Here is a 20,995-nt window from a genome sequence, read left to right on the forward strand (position 1 = left end):
TTTGTTATTTATAGACCCATGCTAGACTAGTTAGATGTTTAATTTCTGAATATATCTTGCAAGTAAATATTTTTATTATAAAGCAATGCACCTTAAAAGTAATTTTAACAAAATATTAAGAAATTTAGTCTTTTATTTATTTCTGTCATCTTTTAGAGGGAGCTCATGCACCAAAATGAGTAAAGAAATTTTTGACTGTTTTATTCACTGCCATATCACCATTGCCTGAAATAGTTCCTAGCTTATAGTAAGCACATATTTTATTGAATGGACAAATGCTAAGTTAATGGAGCCCAAATGTTGTGGGTAGAAGTTTCCTTATAACTTATTTTAAATTGGGGATTCTCTATAACCTAATCACTTTTTAGATGCTTTCCCCTTAATGCAACTCAGGTGATTTTGTTATTGTCTTTATAAACTACATTATAATAAAAATGTAAACACATTAAAGATAAAACTTTTCAAATAAAGATGCCCCATATTTTGTTCAATTATAGGAAGCAGTGTGGTTCCTTTCCAACATAACAGCAGGCAACCAGCAACAAGTTCAAGCTGTAATAGATGCTGGATTAATCCCTATGATTATTCACCAGCTTGCTAAGGTCAGTCACATTAGGAGTTCATAATGTATGTTAATGTATTATAACTAAGACTTTCTGAATAAAGAATTCATTTTATTATTTGTTTTGTAACCTTCAGGGGGACTTTGGAACACAAAAAGAAGCTGCTTGGGCAATTAGCAACTTAACAATAAGTGGCAGAAAAGATCAAGTGAGTTTGGAGAAATTGTTGTGATTGTTAATATTGGAAAGTATAGTGCTCTGTTATGATTAGGAGTTACTGTTTGTTTATAAGCCCTGTGCTGTGTTCTTTTGGGGGGAAAATAATTATATAAATAAAAATATTTCTTCTCTTGTTGTCTAGGTTGAGTATCTTGTACAGCAGAATGTAATACCACCATTCTGTAATTTACTGTCTGTAAAAGATTCTCAAGTTGTTCAGGTGGTTCTAGATGGTCTGAAAAACATTCTGATAATGGCTGGTGATGAAGCAAGCACAATAGCTGAAATAATAGAAGAATGTGGAGGTAAGATTAGATATACTGAAGAAACGTAGTTGAGCCCTAGAACTGTGAAACAGTAGATTCTTAAAAGACAACTAATTAGAAGGAAACTATTAAGATACATTGCTGTTACATTATCAAAGTATGTTGCTATTCTTTATTCACTATGTTAGCAATCCAAAAGCAATTTCTAAGAAACATTAGTTCGTACTTTAGAAAAACTGGTTGGGAAAGTCACTCCATAACCTTCCTGGAGATTCACATTGCTTTTTAGGAAAAGACAAATGCTCCTCTAGAAGTCACAGTGCATAAGAGCAAATTAAAAGTTCTGAGAACTACTACAAATTGAGAAACTTATTAGCTTCGTGTAATCTAACATTTCTTAAATTCCTTGACAGAGAAACACCTATTTTCATGTTATACCTATTGTCATTGGATTCTGTGGACCTTACTTTGTGAAATACTATTCCATATTGTTGGAAAATGTTAATGGTTTTGGAATCATCTGTTTTGTTTCAGTCTTATGATTGCCAGAACTGCATGCTTAAGTTATTACTACAAAACTTACTTTGAAATTTTAATGAAAAAGAACTGCGATTTGAAATACCATTTCATTATTTCTCTGATAATGATATATGAAACATATATTTTAAAATTCTATTATTAAAGGTACCTGTTCAATATGTACTAAATTGCCCAAACCTTCAAATAATGTATCCTAATGTCATGTTTTATTATATGCATTTTGTTGACTAATATGTACGATTATACTACCCAGTTTATTTTTTTTTTAAGAGAAAACCAATGAGATAGAATCAGAGACTATTCAGTCTGGAAGTATTTTCTTACTAACAAGAAGAAAATACTATGGTCTATGGTCATAGAAGTAGTTAGTTATAGAAACATAATTAAAATCCAGATTTTTATACTATAATTCACTGCTCATGGTTTTAAGATGTTTTACTTTTTAAGATAATTGAAATTACCATTGTAGTCTGGTTCAAAACAACCCAGAAAGTTTGAGCTACAGAATTTTTACTCTTCAGCTTTTTGTCAATATAGTTACTTCTGTCTATGGCACTAATACTTATTATTAAAATACATATTTACTTAGTAGTTTATAATTTTATAAAGTACATTCATTATCTTTGACACCTGTTTTCTTTTTTTTCTAGCTTGGGTATTACTACATAAAGAAAAACAACTATTTTCAAAATAACCTAGCTAAAAAAAATATCAAAGAAGAATATTTATTAAGAATTTACATTTATAGACTTGTGCATCTGATATGTAGAAAAAATAGATTGGAAACATAAATAAAGCATTGTATACAGTCACTGAAAAATTATTTCCCAAGTTCATTGTGGCCATAGGACATAAGCCCCTTATTCATTTTTTAAATGAATTATTTCAGTATTTAAAGCTTTATCTCTTTTATCAATTAATCATTAAGCTTCTGAAAATTTATTTTTATAGTAATATAAAAATAATAAGATTTGGAAAACAAAGAGAAAGATAAAATTACTATACGAGACAGTATTATTATATTAAAGCAGTTCGGGAAGATCTCAGTTTTAGTTCTGTCACTAACTTGCCGCACAACCTGAAATAAATCCCTTTACATCTATGTGCTACAGTTTCCTCATCTGTCAGATGGAGTGTTCAGGTGTTTTTAAAATTGCCTCCCTTAGGGACCAGAGTACCCCAAGGGCTTCCAAAGAGGAAGAAATTCATGAGATTCTGGTCCTCCAACCAGAGCAGCTCAGGTTTTCATCTGTGTTGTAGACAAACTATAATCTTGGGTGTGAGGGGTGGGAGTGTTCGAGTTACTTAGGATTTTTCATGATTAAAATGAGCACAGTTTTGATTGTATCTGCTTAATTATTTTGATTATTTCTATCAGGTTTGGAGAAAATCGAAGTTTTACAGCAACATGAAAATGAAGACATATATAAATTAGCATTTGAAATCATAGATCAATATTTCTCTGGTGACGATGTAAGTATATATTAAAGTATGGTATGTCTGCGTGTACAGTAAAACCTATACATGTGTAAATTTACTAAGAATTTTTTTTATTATTAATATGACATATTTATACTGTATTTCTATCAGATGCTTTTGAAGTGGCATATTCCCAGTTGTTTAAAAAATCTAAATTTAAAAAAATTAATGATTGCTTTCCAACAATCAATTTTCTTAAATACTATGTCTGAAATTTCATTATAGGTAAAATTGTAAAAATAGTTTTTGTTGCATTTGTAATCTGTATGAGAAGAGATAGTAATTATAGAAATGATGTATGTTCAAGTAGGTAAAATAAATCTAAAGATACAGGAGCTTAAGAATGGGACAGTTTTAAAATGTGTATTCAGTTTTAAATTGTTAAGTTTCTTAATAATATTATGTATTTACTAAAACATTTTTAGGTGATTAAAACATTCATATAGAATTCTCTCCTAAGAAGTAAATCAATACTACTTATACCATAATGTGTAAGTAGTATCTTAACATAATAAGGATTTTTTTTCTTGCTTTTTATAGATTGATGAAGATCCTAGCCTCATTCCTGAAGCAACACAAGGAGGTACTTACAATTTTGACCCAACAGCCAACCTTCAAACAAAAGAATTTAATTTTTGAGTTCAAGTGAGTGCAGCATCTTTCCCACATTCAATACAAAGCACCACCAGATGGCTACCAAATGACAAGAACAACAACAAAAGGCTCCAAAACACAAATGCCTCTTCGTTTTGATGCTTCTAAAGCAAGCCATGTCTCAGTCACTTTGCAGTTGCCAAAAGTCACTATCACATGGACTGTAAATGCATATGCATGATTTCCTAAACTGTTTTAGAATTCTCCTTAACAATCTCAACTACCCTATTATTCCCTGTTCCCTGGTGCCACATGCTGACAACTGCAGTCTCCAGTTTAGAATATTCCATAATGGTGGCATGTCAGCTGCCCACTTGATGTTCCTTTGGAAAACGGTGCGCCGTGGATCAAGACACTTTGGTATGATGTATATACACGTTGGAAGACTTTAAAGAGGTGCAGCCTGATCTGAGCCTCCATCATTGTCCTCCACAAACATATTTTCATATTCTTTATGTGGAAAAATAGATTTTAAAGTACAAGCCAAATGATTTTCATTGGTGGAACTGACAAACAAAAAAAGTAACTTAAAAAAAGAAACTTGGTTATTGATTAAACAGATAAGTTTTAAAAAAAAGCAACTGTACTTCATCTACCAGTAATTGATATGTTTATTATCTGCCTCAGAAGCCAGGGTTGGAGGAAGAACTTTAGCTATGGATGGTAATGCTTTCGCCATTATACATAATTTTTGAGAACAGCAAGCCCTATTTGACCACTCACTTCAGCCTGTGTGTTCCTGCTGTTTTGAAGTAATCAAATGCTGTGCATGGTATTTTACCTGAGCTGCAACCTGTTATGGACTTGAACTTCTGTTTAAGTTGAAAGCAAGAGTCCCTGACTATAAAGAAAAAATCAAAAAACAAAACAAAGGTCTAAAGTACCCATTGGTGATGTTAAAGAAGAAAATCTTGCTTTTAGCTTTCAGGAGTTAATATTTTTCATTTTAAATTGATAATTGGATATGGTTGATTTATATTGGGTTTAAACTGTGGAGCTTTCATGTTTACTGTAATTTAGTCTTAAAATATTTTTTACTTAGTAACCAGTGCTTTTGATAATGTGGTTGGCAACAAACCAGCAACTATTTAGAAGTGTCATAAAACTTCATTCTTTGAGTATTGGGAAAGTTAATTCAGATCTTATTCGAAAAGCATATTCACATATTAAAAGATTCAGACAAGGATCTGTGTAGAAGAATATCTGCAGTTGTTTAACATAAACCTGATTAGCAGTGATCTTTTAAGTACTTCTGCAAAATCTGGTATTACTATGTAAAGTCACTGCTTTTGGTAAATTGTCTGACCCAGTTGTTAATGAAAGAATATGAAATTTTTTAAACAATAATTTGTGCTGTCACAGAAATGGTTTTATTGCTATTGTTTACTGGGTATAATTTTCCAATGCATTGATGTGAAGAGATAGGAAATCTAAACTAATTTAGTTATCCGATGGGGGGTATATTTACTGTGATGAAGATGAGACAGATGATGCCATCAGAGCTTTGTGAATCAGCTGGGGTGTTTTCACTGATAAACAACACATAGCAGGTGTGCATTCATTAAAAATATATGTATCTGCCAAGATGGAGCCACTTTAAAGAGTGAGTTTTGTCTTGTATCTAAAATGGATACAAGCGTATGTTTAAACTGCAAGATTTTTACTTGCTAGAGAATCTGTTTTAATATAGTGGTTTGGCCTCTGATTATTTATAGGTTTTATAAATTTTAGAATCAATTTCTCTTTAAGGTGGCTCAGATTTTTCAACTCTTGTGCACATAAAATTGAGTTGAAGTTCATTGTGCCTTTTTTTCTTTATCCAAATTTTGAGTTAAAGCTTCATATGGTAACTGCATCCTGTTTGGACACTGTAGTCTAAATTTTTGAAACTGTGTGGTGTTCACTAAAAGGAATAACAAAGTCAAAGCTAATTAAGGTCACAAACTTCGGTGAAACCCTTAAAGTCCAAATCTTCTTGATATCGTGAATTGTACCCCTTCCGGTTTAGTTTCTTCTGGACTCTCCATACTTACAGTTACCTTTTAAATTTTGCACACATTGAGATTAAATTGGGCCTCTATTGTGCCGATTCCCGTTTCTCTTGTGTTTTAAATGCAAACTAACATAAGTGAACATTAGCATCAAGTAGTGCAGACGTATGTATGCATTCACTTGATTCAATTTGTTGTGACCTTATCAGTTTGAAATTGGAATTGCGCCATTTCGTAGATAAAAGAAGTTTATTGCTGCACTTTTAAGTTTTCAAAACAGTGTTGAAAAATTGCATTGTTTTTATTTTTTTTAAACTCAGTTAAAAAAGACTAAAACGTTCTTTCAAAAGAGGCATCTAAATGTGTTCCTAATTTTGTATATGGGCTTAGGTTTTGTAACCAATAAAAAAAGCTGCTATCAAATACGATAAAACATTGAAGAACTTATTTCTAAAGGTATCTTAATTTCCTAGTTTTGTTTGGTTAAATTTAAATTTGGAATTATTTTTCAACCATCAGCTGCAGTAGAGGTGAATCATGAATTACTTTTCTTGTATTTTAATATCTCCTTCCCACTACAACAAACATGACCAATAATGATCCTAAATTTAAGAATTTTTTTTAAACAAAGAAGTACCAAAAGCTTTATTCATTTCCTAAGCTGCCATAACAAAGTACCGTAAACCAGGTGGCTTAAACAATAGATGCTTATGTTGCACAGTCCAGAGGCTGGAATCTGCAGTCACGAGGGGCTGGGCTGTATGTTCTGTAGGCTCTGGGAGGATCTGTCCTTGTCTCTTCTATGGAAGATGATAATCAAGGTAAATCTGAAGTGTTTAACATGTTAGAGGTTGTGGCTTTAAATGAAATCTTTGATTAATTTAAAGATTAAATTAAAATAAGCCAAACTTTTGCTTTTACAAATATTTTTACTTTTGAATAATGCCACTTCAAATTATTTCTGAAGTCAGTGCACAAGTAAAAAAATGTGATGGTAGCACTCCTAAAGAATCTTGCCTACGTTTCCTGTAGAAGGGGTGTCTTTTTCAGGGGATTATTTAATTACTACAGGTGAAAATTCATGAATGTCAGCTGTCTTACATTGATGGTTATGAATTTTTTTTTAGCACGTCGAACTGGGGGAATTTTAATTAAATCTATTTGAAGAAAGGCAGTATAATTACTGTACATTAAGCTGTAAGTCTTAAGACATATCATCGAAAGAGTGCTGTATGTAACCCACCACGTTTGACAAAAGTTTAAAAGGGACTCTTCATGTAAATGTTATACTTTGTCAGATAGCTGAAGAACAGTGGAAGATTGATTCTCAAAAAGTACTATGTGTAGATGGGTATATATAGATATAGATAGAGGTGAGGCTTGGTTCTATATCAAGAGAAAGTCGTTCAGAAAAGGGATGTGAGAATGCACCATATTCACATCCTTGGCCTTTTTTTATTCACCCATGAAATCCCACAGTGAACTCTGGCTTAAATCAGGGTGCCTAAAACCCTGCAATAATTCTTTGTTTTGGGGGGGTGTCCTGTGCATTTTAGGATGTTTAGTTTAGCATCTTTAGGTTTTACCCGCTAGATGTGGATAGCACCTCTCCACACTTCCCAGTTGTGACAACCAAAAATGTCTCCAGACGTTGCCAAGTGTCTTCTGGGAGCCAAAATTGCTCCCAGTGTGAACTGTTGGCCTACACCAATTCCTGTAGAAAACTTCTCCACTCAAATGAGACAGCCTAAGTCAGGGGTCCCCAACCCTGAGCCGCAGACCAGCAGCTGTCCGTGGCCTGTTAGGAACCAGGCTGCACAGCAGGAGGTGAGTGGCGGGCGAGGGAGTGAAGCTTCATCTGTATTTGCAGCTACTTCCCAGCACTGGCATCACCACCTCAGCTCCACCTCAGATCATTGGGTATTAGATTCTCAGAGGAACACCAGTCCCTGGTGCCAAAAAGGCTGGGGACCGCTGGCTAAATCAAGCCTTCTTGACGTGCGAACAGTTCCAGGCTTTCCTCAGATTCAGAAGATGGAAGCAAAAATGTGCCTTTTCTTCATTTTGAGTTTTAGGAGAAATCAGAGCCAGACCTAACCACATTTCCCAAATCACCCGTCTGGGGACCTCCCAGGAGTACTGAGCCCCATCTATTGCAAAGGACTTAGGATAAAATGGGAATATGGAGTAACTAGTTACCCTCTTAAATTTATCCTGTGGCTACTGACAAGGTGTGTAAGGCTATCAAGTGTATTGATTGCCCACAACCTTCAACACTGCCCTGGAGCAGTGTTTTTCAAACATTTTAAGTTGGAGATTTTTAAGTTCTCTGGGTAAGCTGGAGTTGAACCAGAAAATTCACAGCATACTTTGAAAAACACTTCTTTGAAGCATCCTGAGAGATTGGCCCCATCAGAAAACTTAGTTTATTAAAAATGATTAAAAGCAGGGAAACTATGGCATACTGTAGCTATACCATACCATAAAGGTTGTGTTCCCCGCAGGGAATTTCTTCTACAAACGGCCCTCTTCCCTGCCCTAACAAACTGCCCTCCACTTTCTTAAGTAATTTTTTTAAATTGTGGTACTCAGAGGTAAATGGGGCCTTTGTGCCAAGCAATGTGTGAATCCGTGAGACTGGGATAGCGGTTTCACTTGATGGTAAGTAAAACAGTTTTATGGTAATACAAGCCTAAGTGTCAGAGCGTAAAGGACACATTTCGCATAACATTTTAAAGATAAGATCAGATTTTTGAGGCAGGCCATTTTATGAAAATATTCCTGCAGGAGTACTAGTCAAATGATGAGGCGCTCACTCCAGGGGAGACTGTCCTACTTTGTTGAACAGCTTTAGTTGTTGCCAAGTCTTTTCTTAATACTGAACAAAAGCCGCTGCTCTTAAATGACCATCATTATAAATTAACCTAGAATCAGAATAGATGTTTTGTTTTTCCCAGATAGCAGAAGAGATGGATCCTTTTTATCAGCTCCCTTCCTCAGCGTTAAACCCATGCATGTTGACCATCTTAATTAGAAAGTCTTTTATGGACCGTCAGCTTCATGCACTCCAAGGATTCTAAGAATAGTGTGTGATGTGACTAAGTTTCTGGGTACAGTAGAATAGGAACATTCCATTATCTGGAACTTAATCCTACTAATGTGGAGGAGATTGTTTCATTTATTTTACGTTCATCATAATTAGATTTGTGGTCAATTTACAGCCTCAGCACCCTTTGTCATCAGTTCTCTTTGAACCAGTAGTTGGGCATTTAGACCCTCAGACCCAAATATAGAATTTATAAATGTCATATTGATTTCAGCCCAGTTTTCTTCACAATAACATCAGATTGTTTTAGTGATTGTATTCTTTCCATGTCTTCAGTATTTTATAAATAAGATTTTTGACTAAGCCTTTAGAAACATTCAAGTATTTCTGGAGCAGTATATCCCATGCCAGGTACTGCGATAGGGTGCAAGTTGCTTTACACACACACACACACACACCCCACACACACACATGCAGGAATAAAAGTAAAAGTTATGACACATTAGGAAAAAAGAGGTATACAATGATGTAAAATGGAGGTGATTGGCCTAGTTAGGAAGGTAATAATCGCGGGCAATGAGCTTGACTAAGTGCCAGACACCTGTGTGAGCACTTGAGCAGCACCAACTCAGCCCTCTCAGTAACTCCGAAGTGTCTGTTATCAGGCAGGGAGAAATTAGTGTTCCCAGAATTGCGCAGGTGATGGTGATGAGGAAAAAGCAGGACTCAATTGGACAGATTCACTGGAAATTCTTTCTGGCAGAGGAAAGTATGTACAAAGGCCATGTAAGAAGCACCACGGGGAGTTCAAGGAAGTAAAAGAGCAAGTATAACTAGAGCAAACATAATGAAGAGGATTACTAGGGGGCAGGGGAGGGGTTAAAGAGATAGGGGCCAGACCCCATAGCCTGGTAAGTCACATAAAAGACTTTAGTATTCTAAGAGTAATGGTAAATCATTATCATTAAACAAGAGTGATGATAGAAGAATTGTGTTCAGGAACAATCACGGGCTGGTAAGGGCAGGAAATGTACTTTGGGTTTAGTGATGTGTAGAAACCACATTAGTGAGATTAAGCACTGAGGGACGAGATGGTGATGGAACAGCTTGGTCCATGAAGTAGATGGGATCAAGAGATATTTGGCAACTAAAATAGGTAACGTCTTAGATCTGGAGTTTGGGGAGAGGCAAGTATCAAGGATGATTTCTATGTTGCTGGATTACAGTAACATAAATGGAAGTAACATAAGATAGAGAACACTGGAAGAGACTCAGACATAGGAAGTAGAGGGTGATGAGTGTAGTTTGGCTGTGTTGAAATATCCAAATGACTGTCAAGTAGGGCAGTTGGAAATACCGGTCTGGAGCTCAAAGGAGAGGGCCGAGCTAGACATTTGAATCTCTTGGACTATTTTTGGTGGTTTATTAACACGGGATGAGGCTGAGGCTGCCTGGGTCCGGCATTTGGAGGGAGAACAGGGTTTAGGACTGAGCTGTGGAGTTCCCAGCATTTCACAGGGCACGTAGTGGAGGATGAGGTGGCAAAGGAAACAGGTATTGCTAAGGGAGGTAGGAAAAAAGCCCTGTGTTTTCTCAGAAAACCGAGGAAAAAGATTTCAGTGCCCAGTGAGGTTGTTGAGGGGTCAAGTAAGATAAGGACAGAAAATGTCCTTCTGGTTAGTGATGTGGAGGTCACTGGTCACCTAAGAGCTGTATCACTGCAGTAAAGAGGGTGAAAACTAAAGTGGGAAGGATGGAGGAGCAGGGGCAGAATAAGAAGACAGTGAATCTAATTCATTTCTTAGGTTTCGTTTTGCTCTGAAGGAGAAGAGGGCAGAGTAGTCACTAAAGGGTGATGTGGGGAAGTTGGTGGGGGATATCCAGTTGAGAAAGATGTTGAATATACAAGAGTAGAGTTGTAGATCATCAGTTTTCTAAGTAACAGAAGAGAATCCAAAGTGTAGGTAGCAGGACTGGCCATATTCATTCCTTCAGTCGGCCATTATTTAACTGAGCAACTAGTATATACCAAACTCTGACAGGAGCAAGGGACACAGCAAAAAACAAGCCAGACACAACCCCTGGCCTTGTGGAGCTTATATTCTAGTGGCAAGACAATAGCAATAAATATATAAATAAATAATTTCATCTGGTGTTAGCTGCTATATAAAAAATAATACAGGGAGTAACTAAAGGAGAAAGTTATTAAACTTGTGTTCAGTGCCAGGAATCATTTTTTTAAATTGTGGTAAAATATACATAACATAAAAGTTACCATCTTAACCATTTTAAGCGTACGTACGGTGCAGTATGTTAAGTATATTCACATTGCAGCAACACTCCAGAACTTTTTCATCTTGCAAAATCGAAACTGTACAGCTACTAAGCAACTCCCCTTTTCTTCTTCCCTCAGGCCACTGGCAACCACCATTCTATTTTCTGTCTTTAGGAATATCACTACTTTAGATACCTAATATAAGTGAAATCATATGGTATTTGTCTTTTTTTGCGACTGGCTTATTCACTAGCATAATGTCCTCAAGGTACTTCCATGTTATAGCATGTGTCAGAATTTTATTCCTTTTCATGGCTAAATAATATTCCATTGTATATACCACATTTTAAAACAACGAATGATTTTTTTTTAGCCTAAGTACCCTGGTGATACTTTAGAATAAGTAAATGTTTTAAAATTTATTTGTTTTTTAATCTGAAATTCAAATTGATCTGGGCATCCTATATTTATCTGGCTACCCCAAATTGAGAACACAGGCTTGGTCGATAAAGGTAACAGTCTTCTTTAACTTTGACTTTTTTCTCCAGTGCTGTCTTTTAAGTAACAGAGGCCTAAGGAAGAGAAAATGGAGAGCGTTAAAAGCAAATAAGTTGCTAGCAAAAGTAAAGAGAAAGGTTAACATGATTGGGATAAAGTGGCATTTCATTAAGGGAGAGCTATAGTTGCCTGTTAAAACATCAGAGTGCAAGGTCAAAGGCAAAAGCCTTGGGAACACCCACTCATGGATTCTGTCCTCCGCCTGTCTGAGCCTGTTTTCACATTTTTAAAAGGAAAATACATACTGACCTCCTAGAGTTGTTGTGACATTAGATAAGATACGGCAGATAAAAGCATCTACTGCCAAGCAGATTTGACTTATTGCTTCTCGCCCTGTACTTTTGCTGCTTTCCTGGATTTATAAGAAATAGGGTCAGAGTAAGCCACAAAAAGTCTGCTGGTGACTGAAAACGCCCTCGTTTCTTCTGCAACACTTGCACGGGCCTAATTAGAACCTTTGGTTCCTAAAATTCTCCTCAGTCTACGGGCAAAATTTCTACCATTTGGACTTCACTTTACGGATTAAGGTTTTAAACCTTGTTAAAAATCAAACTGCATCAAAAGGTGTGGCCCTATTACGAGTCCTTTCGGTTTATCTAGGAACAGGTTTGATCCAGGCAGTTAAGCGAGATCGCGAGCAGGAACCTGACTCATCAGAAGACCCTCCAGCTCGGCTGGGGGACCTGGACGCGCAGCGGGAAGGGTAGATTCTGCCCGGCCCCGCCCCTGCCTGGAAGCCCCGCCCCTGCCTGGAAGCCCCGCCCCGCTGCTCTCCCGTGTGGCTCGCTGTGCCAGTCGCGGGAGTGGGGAGCCGGAAGCATGGGCGCGTGGCTGGAGCTGGGGGCCGCGGCGCGTGGCTCGCTGCTGCTGTGCGCCGCGCTGCTGGTCGTGGGCTGCGCGATGGGCCTGAGCCTGGGCCGCGGGCGGGGGGCGGCGGACCGCGGGGCGCTCGCCTGGCTCTGCTACGACGCCCTGGTGCACTTCGCACTGGTAAGTGCTGGCGCCGCGGGCCCCGAAAACGCGGGCGGACGGCGCCTCTCCCGGGACCCTACCCTCCTACGTCCCAGCGAGTGCCATGGGGTGGGAGGTCTGCGGAGACCCAGGAAGTACCCCGAGGCCGCGGTGCTCGTGGCCTTTGGCGGGATACTGCACCTCTCCGAGTTCCCAAGTCTGTAAAAAGAGAGCGCACATTCCTTAGCCGATACCTTTACCAAATTAAAAACAAAGCAAAACAACAAGGAAAAAAAAAACCCTGAGTTTTGAATCAGTGATTTCTGTCCTGTGTTATGTTAGAGTGTAAGCTACTCAGGGTCTTGATTTACATGACTTTGTAACCTGCACATAAATGTTGAACTGAAAATAATTGAGAAAGAGCTTTTGAGTGAGAGAGAGCAGGGAAAGGTGATGGGGCGCGCTGCGCCAAGTCCGAGGGCCCGTACCAAAACAAAACCCGCGTGCCGTAATAGTAATCGCCACTGACTGGGGGATGGGTGTGTGCCAGGCATAGTTCTGTGTTTAAATTTCCCATCTTTATAACATCCCGTAAGTTAATTATTATTGTCACCATTTTACAGAGAAGGAAACAGACCCTGCAAAGTTAGGTGACTTTACGATGCCACACAGCCATCAGATTCTGACTTAGTTTAGTCTGCCTTCAAAGCTTGCACTGTCGTTACCACGCCAGGCTTTAGGAAATGTGTCCCTAAAAATTCAACTCACTTTATAAATGGCGGGCCTGGAGGGTTGTATTTAAGGAAATTCTATTGAAATACCTCCTCCCCCATGCACACACATTCTTAAAGTTATTTTTAACTATGCCAAAATATCTTCTTTGCAAATTTGACCTTGCTTAAATCTAGGCAAACCTATGGTTAATGTGAAGACAAATTCTTCAGTATTGAGAAAGAAAAAAGAAAGCAAAGTTTTCAATGATCATCTAGGTCTCTATGTTTGTCAGCTGAATATGTGCACATACTAGATGTTGCTGGAATGATGAAATTCCTTTTTTCCTAATAGTCAACATGTGGATAAGAGACGGTATTTCCCTCACCTCCTTTACATATAGAATTGATTTCTAAGCTGTCGGACACAAGTCTCCCTAAAAACAGGCGCAGTAAAAAAAGGTTGCTAGGCCCACTTAAAGAAGAATGTTTTATAACATATTTTAGGCATACAAAAAAAATACTAAAACACGTACCCATATGTCCACCACTTACTTTAAAATTAAGTCTACTTTTCAAGCACAAACTGTTAACAGGTAACACCACACACATCTCCATTTGTGCCACCCTGAGAGGTATAGCCAGATGTGTGGAATCATTGCCCGACTCTTCACCTCCCCCCTCCACCCCATTCCAAAGGAAATGTCACCTACCCAGCCCTATCTTGTGCCACTTACCTGCCCCAGCTACAAAATGTTCCACTTTATGATGTGCCATGCCTTAGTTCTTTAATTCTAAAATGCACATTTTTTTCACGTATTAAAACAATCAATGATATAACCACTATGGACCATTTTATTGATATTTTGTGTCTCTGAAATTAGGGTATATCTTACAATTGATGATGAAAAACGATAATTTAACCAGCCCATATTAATGGGCATGTGTGTAAATTGCTATTTACACACAGTGCTTCAACCAGCATCTTTGTACACATATCCTAGAGATCGGTGAGACGGGCACTTGAATTAAGCAGTTGAGGCCTGCAAGAAAAATGCAGGCCCGTGTTATCTTTTGCTTGGGAGTTTATTGCAAGAAGACCCAGAAATGTGTGGCCTGAGCTAAGACTAGGATATAAATCCTGGTGGAGGACTGAAACCACAACTCACTTGTTCACACTGGAACCTGGGCTGCCTCTCTTCACCCCTGTGAACTTCACTTCTCACATGAGAGGTGATGTTAGAATTATTGGCCGCCATCAAATGCAGAGCTTCCCTGTTGGACAGAATTCCAAGCCAAGCATTCTCAGAAGTAGTTCAGCTCCCTGGTGTCCAACCAGAATGTGGTTACCTGCAGCTGCAGCACTGGGCTTCGGGTCAGTTGGTTAGGCTGAGAGTGAGGGCAGGCCAATTTCTCACTAGTGCACCTGGTAGGAGCTGTGACAACACGGGTAAAGACATCAGTGGTGTGGCTCACCATTCCTAAGAGGTTGTTATGAGTGTTTTGTGCACTGATGCTTCATGAGTTTTTCCTCATCTGTGATCTAAGTATAGCATTCTAGGCATGTTCAGAGCATGAAAGCAGATGTGTATTCCTCTGTTTAGGAAACGTCTTGAAGTCCAGGTTGCTTAGAGCACAGGGTGTACCTAGGGAATAAGTTGGGGGACGGGCTGGTAAGGGAGCTGAAAAGACTTGGAATTTTATTTTGTAGTAGGATGCCATTGGCAAGTAGCATGGCCAAAACAGATCTTTCGAAAGAGTATTTGGTGGTAGTGTGTTAAATCAAGAACTGTGGAGGGTCTGAGATTGTTTACAACTTAACAAGTCAGCCTGGTCGATTCCTTGAGTCCCACAGGGCAATGCAGTGAGGACCAGATGATACCTGCATATGCAGTGGGTACATTAGAGGAGATGAACCCTCAAATTAGGCTCCCCTCTTAAATGGCTGCTGGTGACCTGCTTGTACTTCTCTCTGGACCTTATCTTTACTCAGGAATGTAAACAGTTCTTCTCTGGGAAAGAGGAGGCAAGGTCTTTACTTTTATTACTGTGGAACATCTTAGGAGGGAGCAGTCTCTAAGCTTTACTACCCTGGACTGTCTCCTCATATAAATATTCTTAAGTTGGTATAAATGCCTATGCTCAGAAACCCCAGACAGTGCAGGAATGGGAGATGTTCATGGAGAATTCTCTTCCAATATGGTTCATGGTGCACTGGAAAGGATAGTTAAAAGCAGCAAGATCAGCTAAAAGCAACTGCAGTATTTTAGGAGTGAGATAAAGAGCTGAGCTAAGGTGGTGATGAAAGTTAAAATGGGGAGGAAAGCTAATACGAGAGACTTTCTAGGGGAGAATAGCATAAATCAAAGTGACTGCTTATACGTGGGGGTAGAGATGATCTTGGAGTTTAGAATCTGGCTGATGTGAGTAATGTCGATAATGTTAATAAAGCAGGAAAGTTACCTTTTAGATGTAATCACCCAGCGAATCTGGGGTTCTGGTGTGTAGTTGACAGGAAATGGCCAGAAGACAATTAAAAATGTAAGATAGGCTGAAGAGAGTCAGGGCAGAACAGAGAGAGTTGGAAGCTTTTTACTGCATTTGAGGAAACAGCAGGAAGCCCTGGGAATGAGTGGCTTTTTTGACCAAGGGAGAATCGAAAGGTGAAAAGGCTGAGGAATGAGAGCAGAATGTTTTAAAAATGTCTGTATTGATCAATCAGGAAGAGGAAGAGACAGGAACAAGAGAAAGTGGGCAAGACCAAGCAGCAGGATACTGCCGGGTCAAGGAAGGGAATTTCAAGATCACTGTGAGCTGCTGCAACACCATTAAAAAAAATTGAAGGCTGAGCCAGAGTTTCTGGGTCCAGCAATTAGGAAGTCCTTGGTAAGAGTGGTATTGTTTGAATGGAGGCTCTAGAAACTAAAGGTTAGGGTTTAGCAGATTGGTAAGATGAAGCAGGGGCAACATATACAAGGCCTTCAAGAGTTTTGGTGCTGGGAGGAAGGAGAGTTCAAGAGACATCACAGGAGCAGGCAAAGGACATGGAGTTTTGTGTAAATGAGAAGGTCTGAGTGTGTTTGTGAGCAGGATGATCAAGGAAAAGAGTGAAGGTGCATAGAAATGTGTTGTGTGGCACTTGCTGTCTGGCACTGTGGCTGGCCATGTGAATTGACTGCTGGCAGAGCAGAATCTGCCTGAATCTACCACTTAATCCTCTGATCAAACCCCTCTGACTAGTCACTTCCACACTTCCATCACTGTGGAGCATGACGCAGGCTTATTCTTCAGGATGAAGGACAGTGGAAAGGGAAAACCTGGGCCTCAGTCGTCTCTCCGTTCCACCTTAATACCCATGCGTAGTCCTTTAAGAAATCTCAAGACCCAGTGGCTGCTTACGTCTCTACTAATTTGTGTATTTTGGACGTTGCCCTTTCCATTCAACATCACCATCTGTTCCTCACCTTCCACTACAATAGCTTCAGCCTCTGATCTTGTGACTTTCTAAAAATTTCTTCCTCCTACAACTTGCTTTATTATTAGGTCTGAAGTTGCCTCTTAATTCACAGTCTGCAACTGTCTCCTGTTTTCCCTTTCTTTTTTTGGCATTGTCTTCTTCATCAGTTTTGCTCTGATATAGATAGCCTCTCTGGTAAGTGAATTTATACTTCTCATGCTATTTGGCATCCTGGTGAATCACGGTTGGTTTAGCTGTGTATTAATGGTAAAGCTTCATGATGGTTAATTTTGTGTGTCAACTTGACTGGGCCATGGGATGCCCAGATATTTTTTCAAATATTATTCTGGGCATTTCTGCATGAGTGTTTCTGGATGAGGTTAACATTTAAATTGGTAGACTGAGTAAAGCAGATTGTCCTTCGTGGGTGGGCCTCATCCAATCAGTTGAAGGCCTGAATAGAACAAAAGGCTGACCTTCCCTTCGCTAAGCAAGAATTCCTCCAGCCCGACTACTTTCCTAACTAGAACATGGGCTTTTTCCTGCCTTTAGACTTGAATTGAAACAATAACTTTTCCTGAGTCCCAAGCTTGCTGGCCTTTAAACTAGATCTACACCATTGGGTCTCCCAGTCCTCAGGCCTCTGGACTCAGACTAGAACTACATCATCAGCTCCCTTGAGTCTCCAGCTTGTAGACTCACCTTATAGATCATGGGACTTGTCAGCATCCATAATCACATAAGCCAATTCCTTATGATAAATTTCTTGACTAATGATAGAAAGAAAGAAAGAGAGATAGATAGATATAGATATGTATACACACATATATACATGTATATCTATACACATATATAGATATAGGTAGATGTATAGGTATATTTGGTATTGGTTCTGTGTCTCTGGAGAACCCTGACTAATACAAGCTTGGAAATGGTGCCAAATTGAAAGCCCAAGGAATAGCGCCTGTAATGACCCACTGTGGGCAGCCTTTGTACTTCTGCAGACCAAAAGTCAGTCTGTTCTCTAATAGCATGAGCAAGACATTTCACACAGCAATAGGGATGGCTGTCTATGTGGCCATATTTCAGAATGACATACTTTTTTCTGTTGTTCCTCATTTTCACAGATAGTTGAGAGCTTATTTGGGCATCAGGCACTGGGCAAGATACAGACAAAATGGATGGCCTTGTCCTCTCAGAGCTTGTGGAATGGCCAAGAGTTTTTCTCTTATTATTTCATATGAAGAATAATGGTTACTCATGACATTCTCAAGGTAAAACCCAAATGAGATGTTTCTTTTGCAGATGAGTGCTAGGAGAAACTTAGTTTCTCCTAAAAAATTGGTTTATTCCTCTCTGACAGCAAGAATGATATGTTTCTCCCTTTTCACTTTGACTGCTTGGAAGCTCAGAACCACATTAAGCTCTATAATAACAACAAAAGGTAGTCTACAAATAGTATGTGTTTTTATTGGCTCCTATTCTGGATTTTGACTCATTTTTACATTTTTTTAATAATTAATATTTAAAAGTTCTTAAGTATGTTTCACCCTTTAATCGGATGTTTTTGATATAATTGGCCTAAAATCTTTTGTATACAGAGGAAGTATGTAAATACTTCAAAAAATTTTAACACTACTAAAGTTTTTTTAATTTCCTTTGAAATGAAAAGGCTATTGTATGGAAATATCTTATTTTTTTCTTCATAACACTTAACACTATTTGTAACTATCTCAGTACCTGGCATGGTACCTGGTTTGTAGGGGCTATTCTCCGGTATTCGTTAATATTGAACGAATAGAAGAATCATTTTATACTTGTAATTTATAGTAGTTATCAGTCATTTACATTTCAAGCTTCAAATTACTTAGATATGTAAAATGTCAGCGTTCCTTTTCTATTATCAGTCTTTTAAAATAAAATTTGTTTAAATTGTATATTCCCATGATCATTGCAAAATGTTTAACATTTACATACTTATAAGGAAGAAAAAGATAAATTTACCCAAAGATAATTATTGTTAGTATTCTTAAGAATAGTCTTCCAGAATTTTTATGAAAGTATATGTCCAAAGTTCTTTCTACAAAAATGGGATCATACTCTTCATTCTTTGTTGTTTTCATTCAGCTATACTCAGTGACCATCATATCAGTATTTATTGAACACCTCAAATTTTTTTATCTTATCACCTCCATTTCTTTTTATTTTTTTTAAATTTTATTTATTTTTTATTAAGTTTATTGGAGTAACACTGGTTAATACAATGATATAATTTTCAGATGTACATTATAATTTGACACCTATATATTCTATCGTGCGATTACTACCCAAAGTCCAGTTTCCTTCAGCTACCATATGTTTGATCCCCTTTACCCACTTCATCCTTTCCCAACCTCCCTATATTTGACCCCCTGGACCCCATCTACTTCTCCCTTCCTCCCCTGCCCCTCCCTCTGGTAACCACTAGGCCATTGTCCATGTCCCTGAGTCTCTTTGTTCTGTTCATTTGTTGCTTTTAGGTTTATATCCCACATATAACTGATATCATGTGATTTTCAACTTTTTCTGTCTGGCTTATTTCACTTAGCATGATTATCCCAAGGTCCATCAATGTTGTCGCAAATGACAGTATTTTATCTCTTCTTATGGCTGGGAATATTCCATTGTATGTATGTATCAACGCTTCTTTAGCCCATCAATGCTATGAACATTGGTGAGCAAATATCTTTTCAGATACGGGTTTTCAAGTCTTTGGAGTAAATACCCAGTAGAGGGATTGCTGGATCATATGGTAGATCAATTCTTTGTTTTCTGAGGAACCTCCATACTATTTTCCATAGTAACTGTATCAATTTGCAGTCCCACCAGCAGTGTATGAGGGTTCCTTTTTCCTGCGTCCTCTCCAGTATTTGTTATTACTTGTCCTGTTGATTATAGCTATTCTAACAGGTGTGAGATGGAATCTCAGTGTGGTTTTGATGTGCATTTCTCTAATTGCTAGCGATGTCGAGCATCTTTTCATATGTTTTGAACTACTTCATATTTTAAATAACTGCATAGGATTCCATTATACTTTATGTGTGATCTATTTAACCAGTCTCTAATTATTGGACTTACAGGCTCTTTCCAGTTGCTGACAATTATATAGAATGCTCTCTATGCATTTGTCTAATTATTGACCCAGGATAAATCCTGAAAATAGAATCAGTGGCTCTAAGGGAAGCCAGTTTTCAAAGACTTCAGAAAGATAGTACCTACTTATATTCCCATCAGCTACTTCCTCACACCCATCCAGTGCTGGGTATCAATACCATATCAGATATGACTTTGGTACCCCTCAGGTCTTCTTAGACTCGTCTGACCCTTCATAATAAACTCTGCTCCTGCCACCACTACAGTGACCAACTCCAACTTCCTTTTGGCCCAACCAGACAGCTCTCACCTGCTGCCCCACGACTCTAGGGTGCCACTCAGGTGTGAGATTGTCTGTAACCACTCAGCTCCCGCACACCTGTCCACTAGATGAACCTTTGACGGTAATATTTGGGAGCCATGAAATAAAATCATTTTCTCTTCTCCCCCAAGGGGGACTCCCCAGAGAAACAGTAGTTCATACAATCTCTGGAAAACTTCAACATTGAGATCTCAGCTTGTTACTGAGCGGTGTTACTAAGTTATTAAGCTCAGTAATGCAGCCTCATCTGATTCCTCCTCCTCCTCCATCTCATTCCCATATCCCCAGCTCCATTCCTGCCTCCCCAGGATGGCAATCCCCAGAAAAGTAGAACATAGGGTAATACTTTCTGGGGGACCCGGGCCAAGATATCCTTTTTCTTACTACTTGCATATTATTCCATAGCATGGATATACCATAATTTAACCAACCGAGCAACTTCAGATTATTTCTAATTTCTTTTCCCACTAAAAACAAATATGTGTGTGTGTGTGTGTGTGTGTGTGTGTATATAGATATAGATAGATAGATAGATAGATAGATAGATAGATAGATAGATAGATAGATTTATTTCTATTTCTATAGGACAAATTTCAAAACTGAGATTCTGGGTCAAAAAGTATGTCTAAGGAGATATGAGTTTTATACCACAAATGTGTCATGTGAGAAATAGCTCTCTTTTTAATTTATCAAACAGTTTTTTTTTTTTTAAGTAAATATGTGAGGTGATGGATATGTCAATTAATTCAGTGATGGGAATCCTTTCACAATGTATACATATATCAAATCATCATGTCATATACTTCAAATATGTTAGAATTTTATTTGTCAA

General features: G+C 38.2%; 2 protein-coding genes across 2 annotated transcripts in view; both read left to right on the forward strand.

Annotated features, from left to right (window-relative positions):
• KPNA3 (karyopherin subunit alpha 3) overlaps positions 1–6,145 on the forward strand; it is a 38,479-nt gene extending 32,334 nt beyond the window's left edge. Inside the window, exons 12-16 of the mRNA XM_025044780.1 lie at positions 498–602; positions 700–771; positions 925–1,087; positions 2,967–3,061; positions 3,608–6,145. Of these exons, the coding sequence (XP_024900548.1) occupies positions 498–602; positions 700–771; positions 925–1,087; positions 2,967–3,061; positions 3,608–3,706 (534 nt within the window). The 3' untranslated portion in view covers positions 3,707–6,145. The remainder of the gene's footprint in view (positions 1–497; positions 603–699; positions 772–924; positions 1,088–2,966; positions 3,062–3,607) is intronic.
• Positions 6,146–12,358: 6,213 nt separating this feature from the next.
• Positions 12,359–20,995, forward strand: part of EBPL (emopamil binding protein like) — a 33,486-nt gene continuing 24,849 nt past the window's right edge. Inside the window, exon 1 of the mRNA XM_006909015.3 lies at positions 12,359–12,581. Within this exon, the coding sequence (XP_006909077.1) occupies positions 12,411–12,581 (171 nt within the window). The 5' untranslated portion in view covers positions 12,359–12,410. The remainder of the gene's footprint in view (positions 12,582–20,995) is intronic.

Source organism: Pteropus alecto, unplaced genomic scaffold (assembly GCF_000325575.1).
Source record: "Pteropus alecto unplaced genomic scaffold, ASM32557v1 scaffold413, whole genome shotgun sequence".
In the NCBI taxonomy this organism is placed as follows: Eukaryota; Metazoa; Chordata; class Mammalia; order Chiroptera; family Pteropodidae; genus Pteropus; species Pteropus alecto.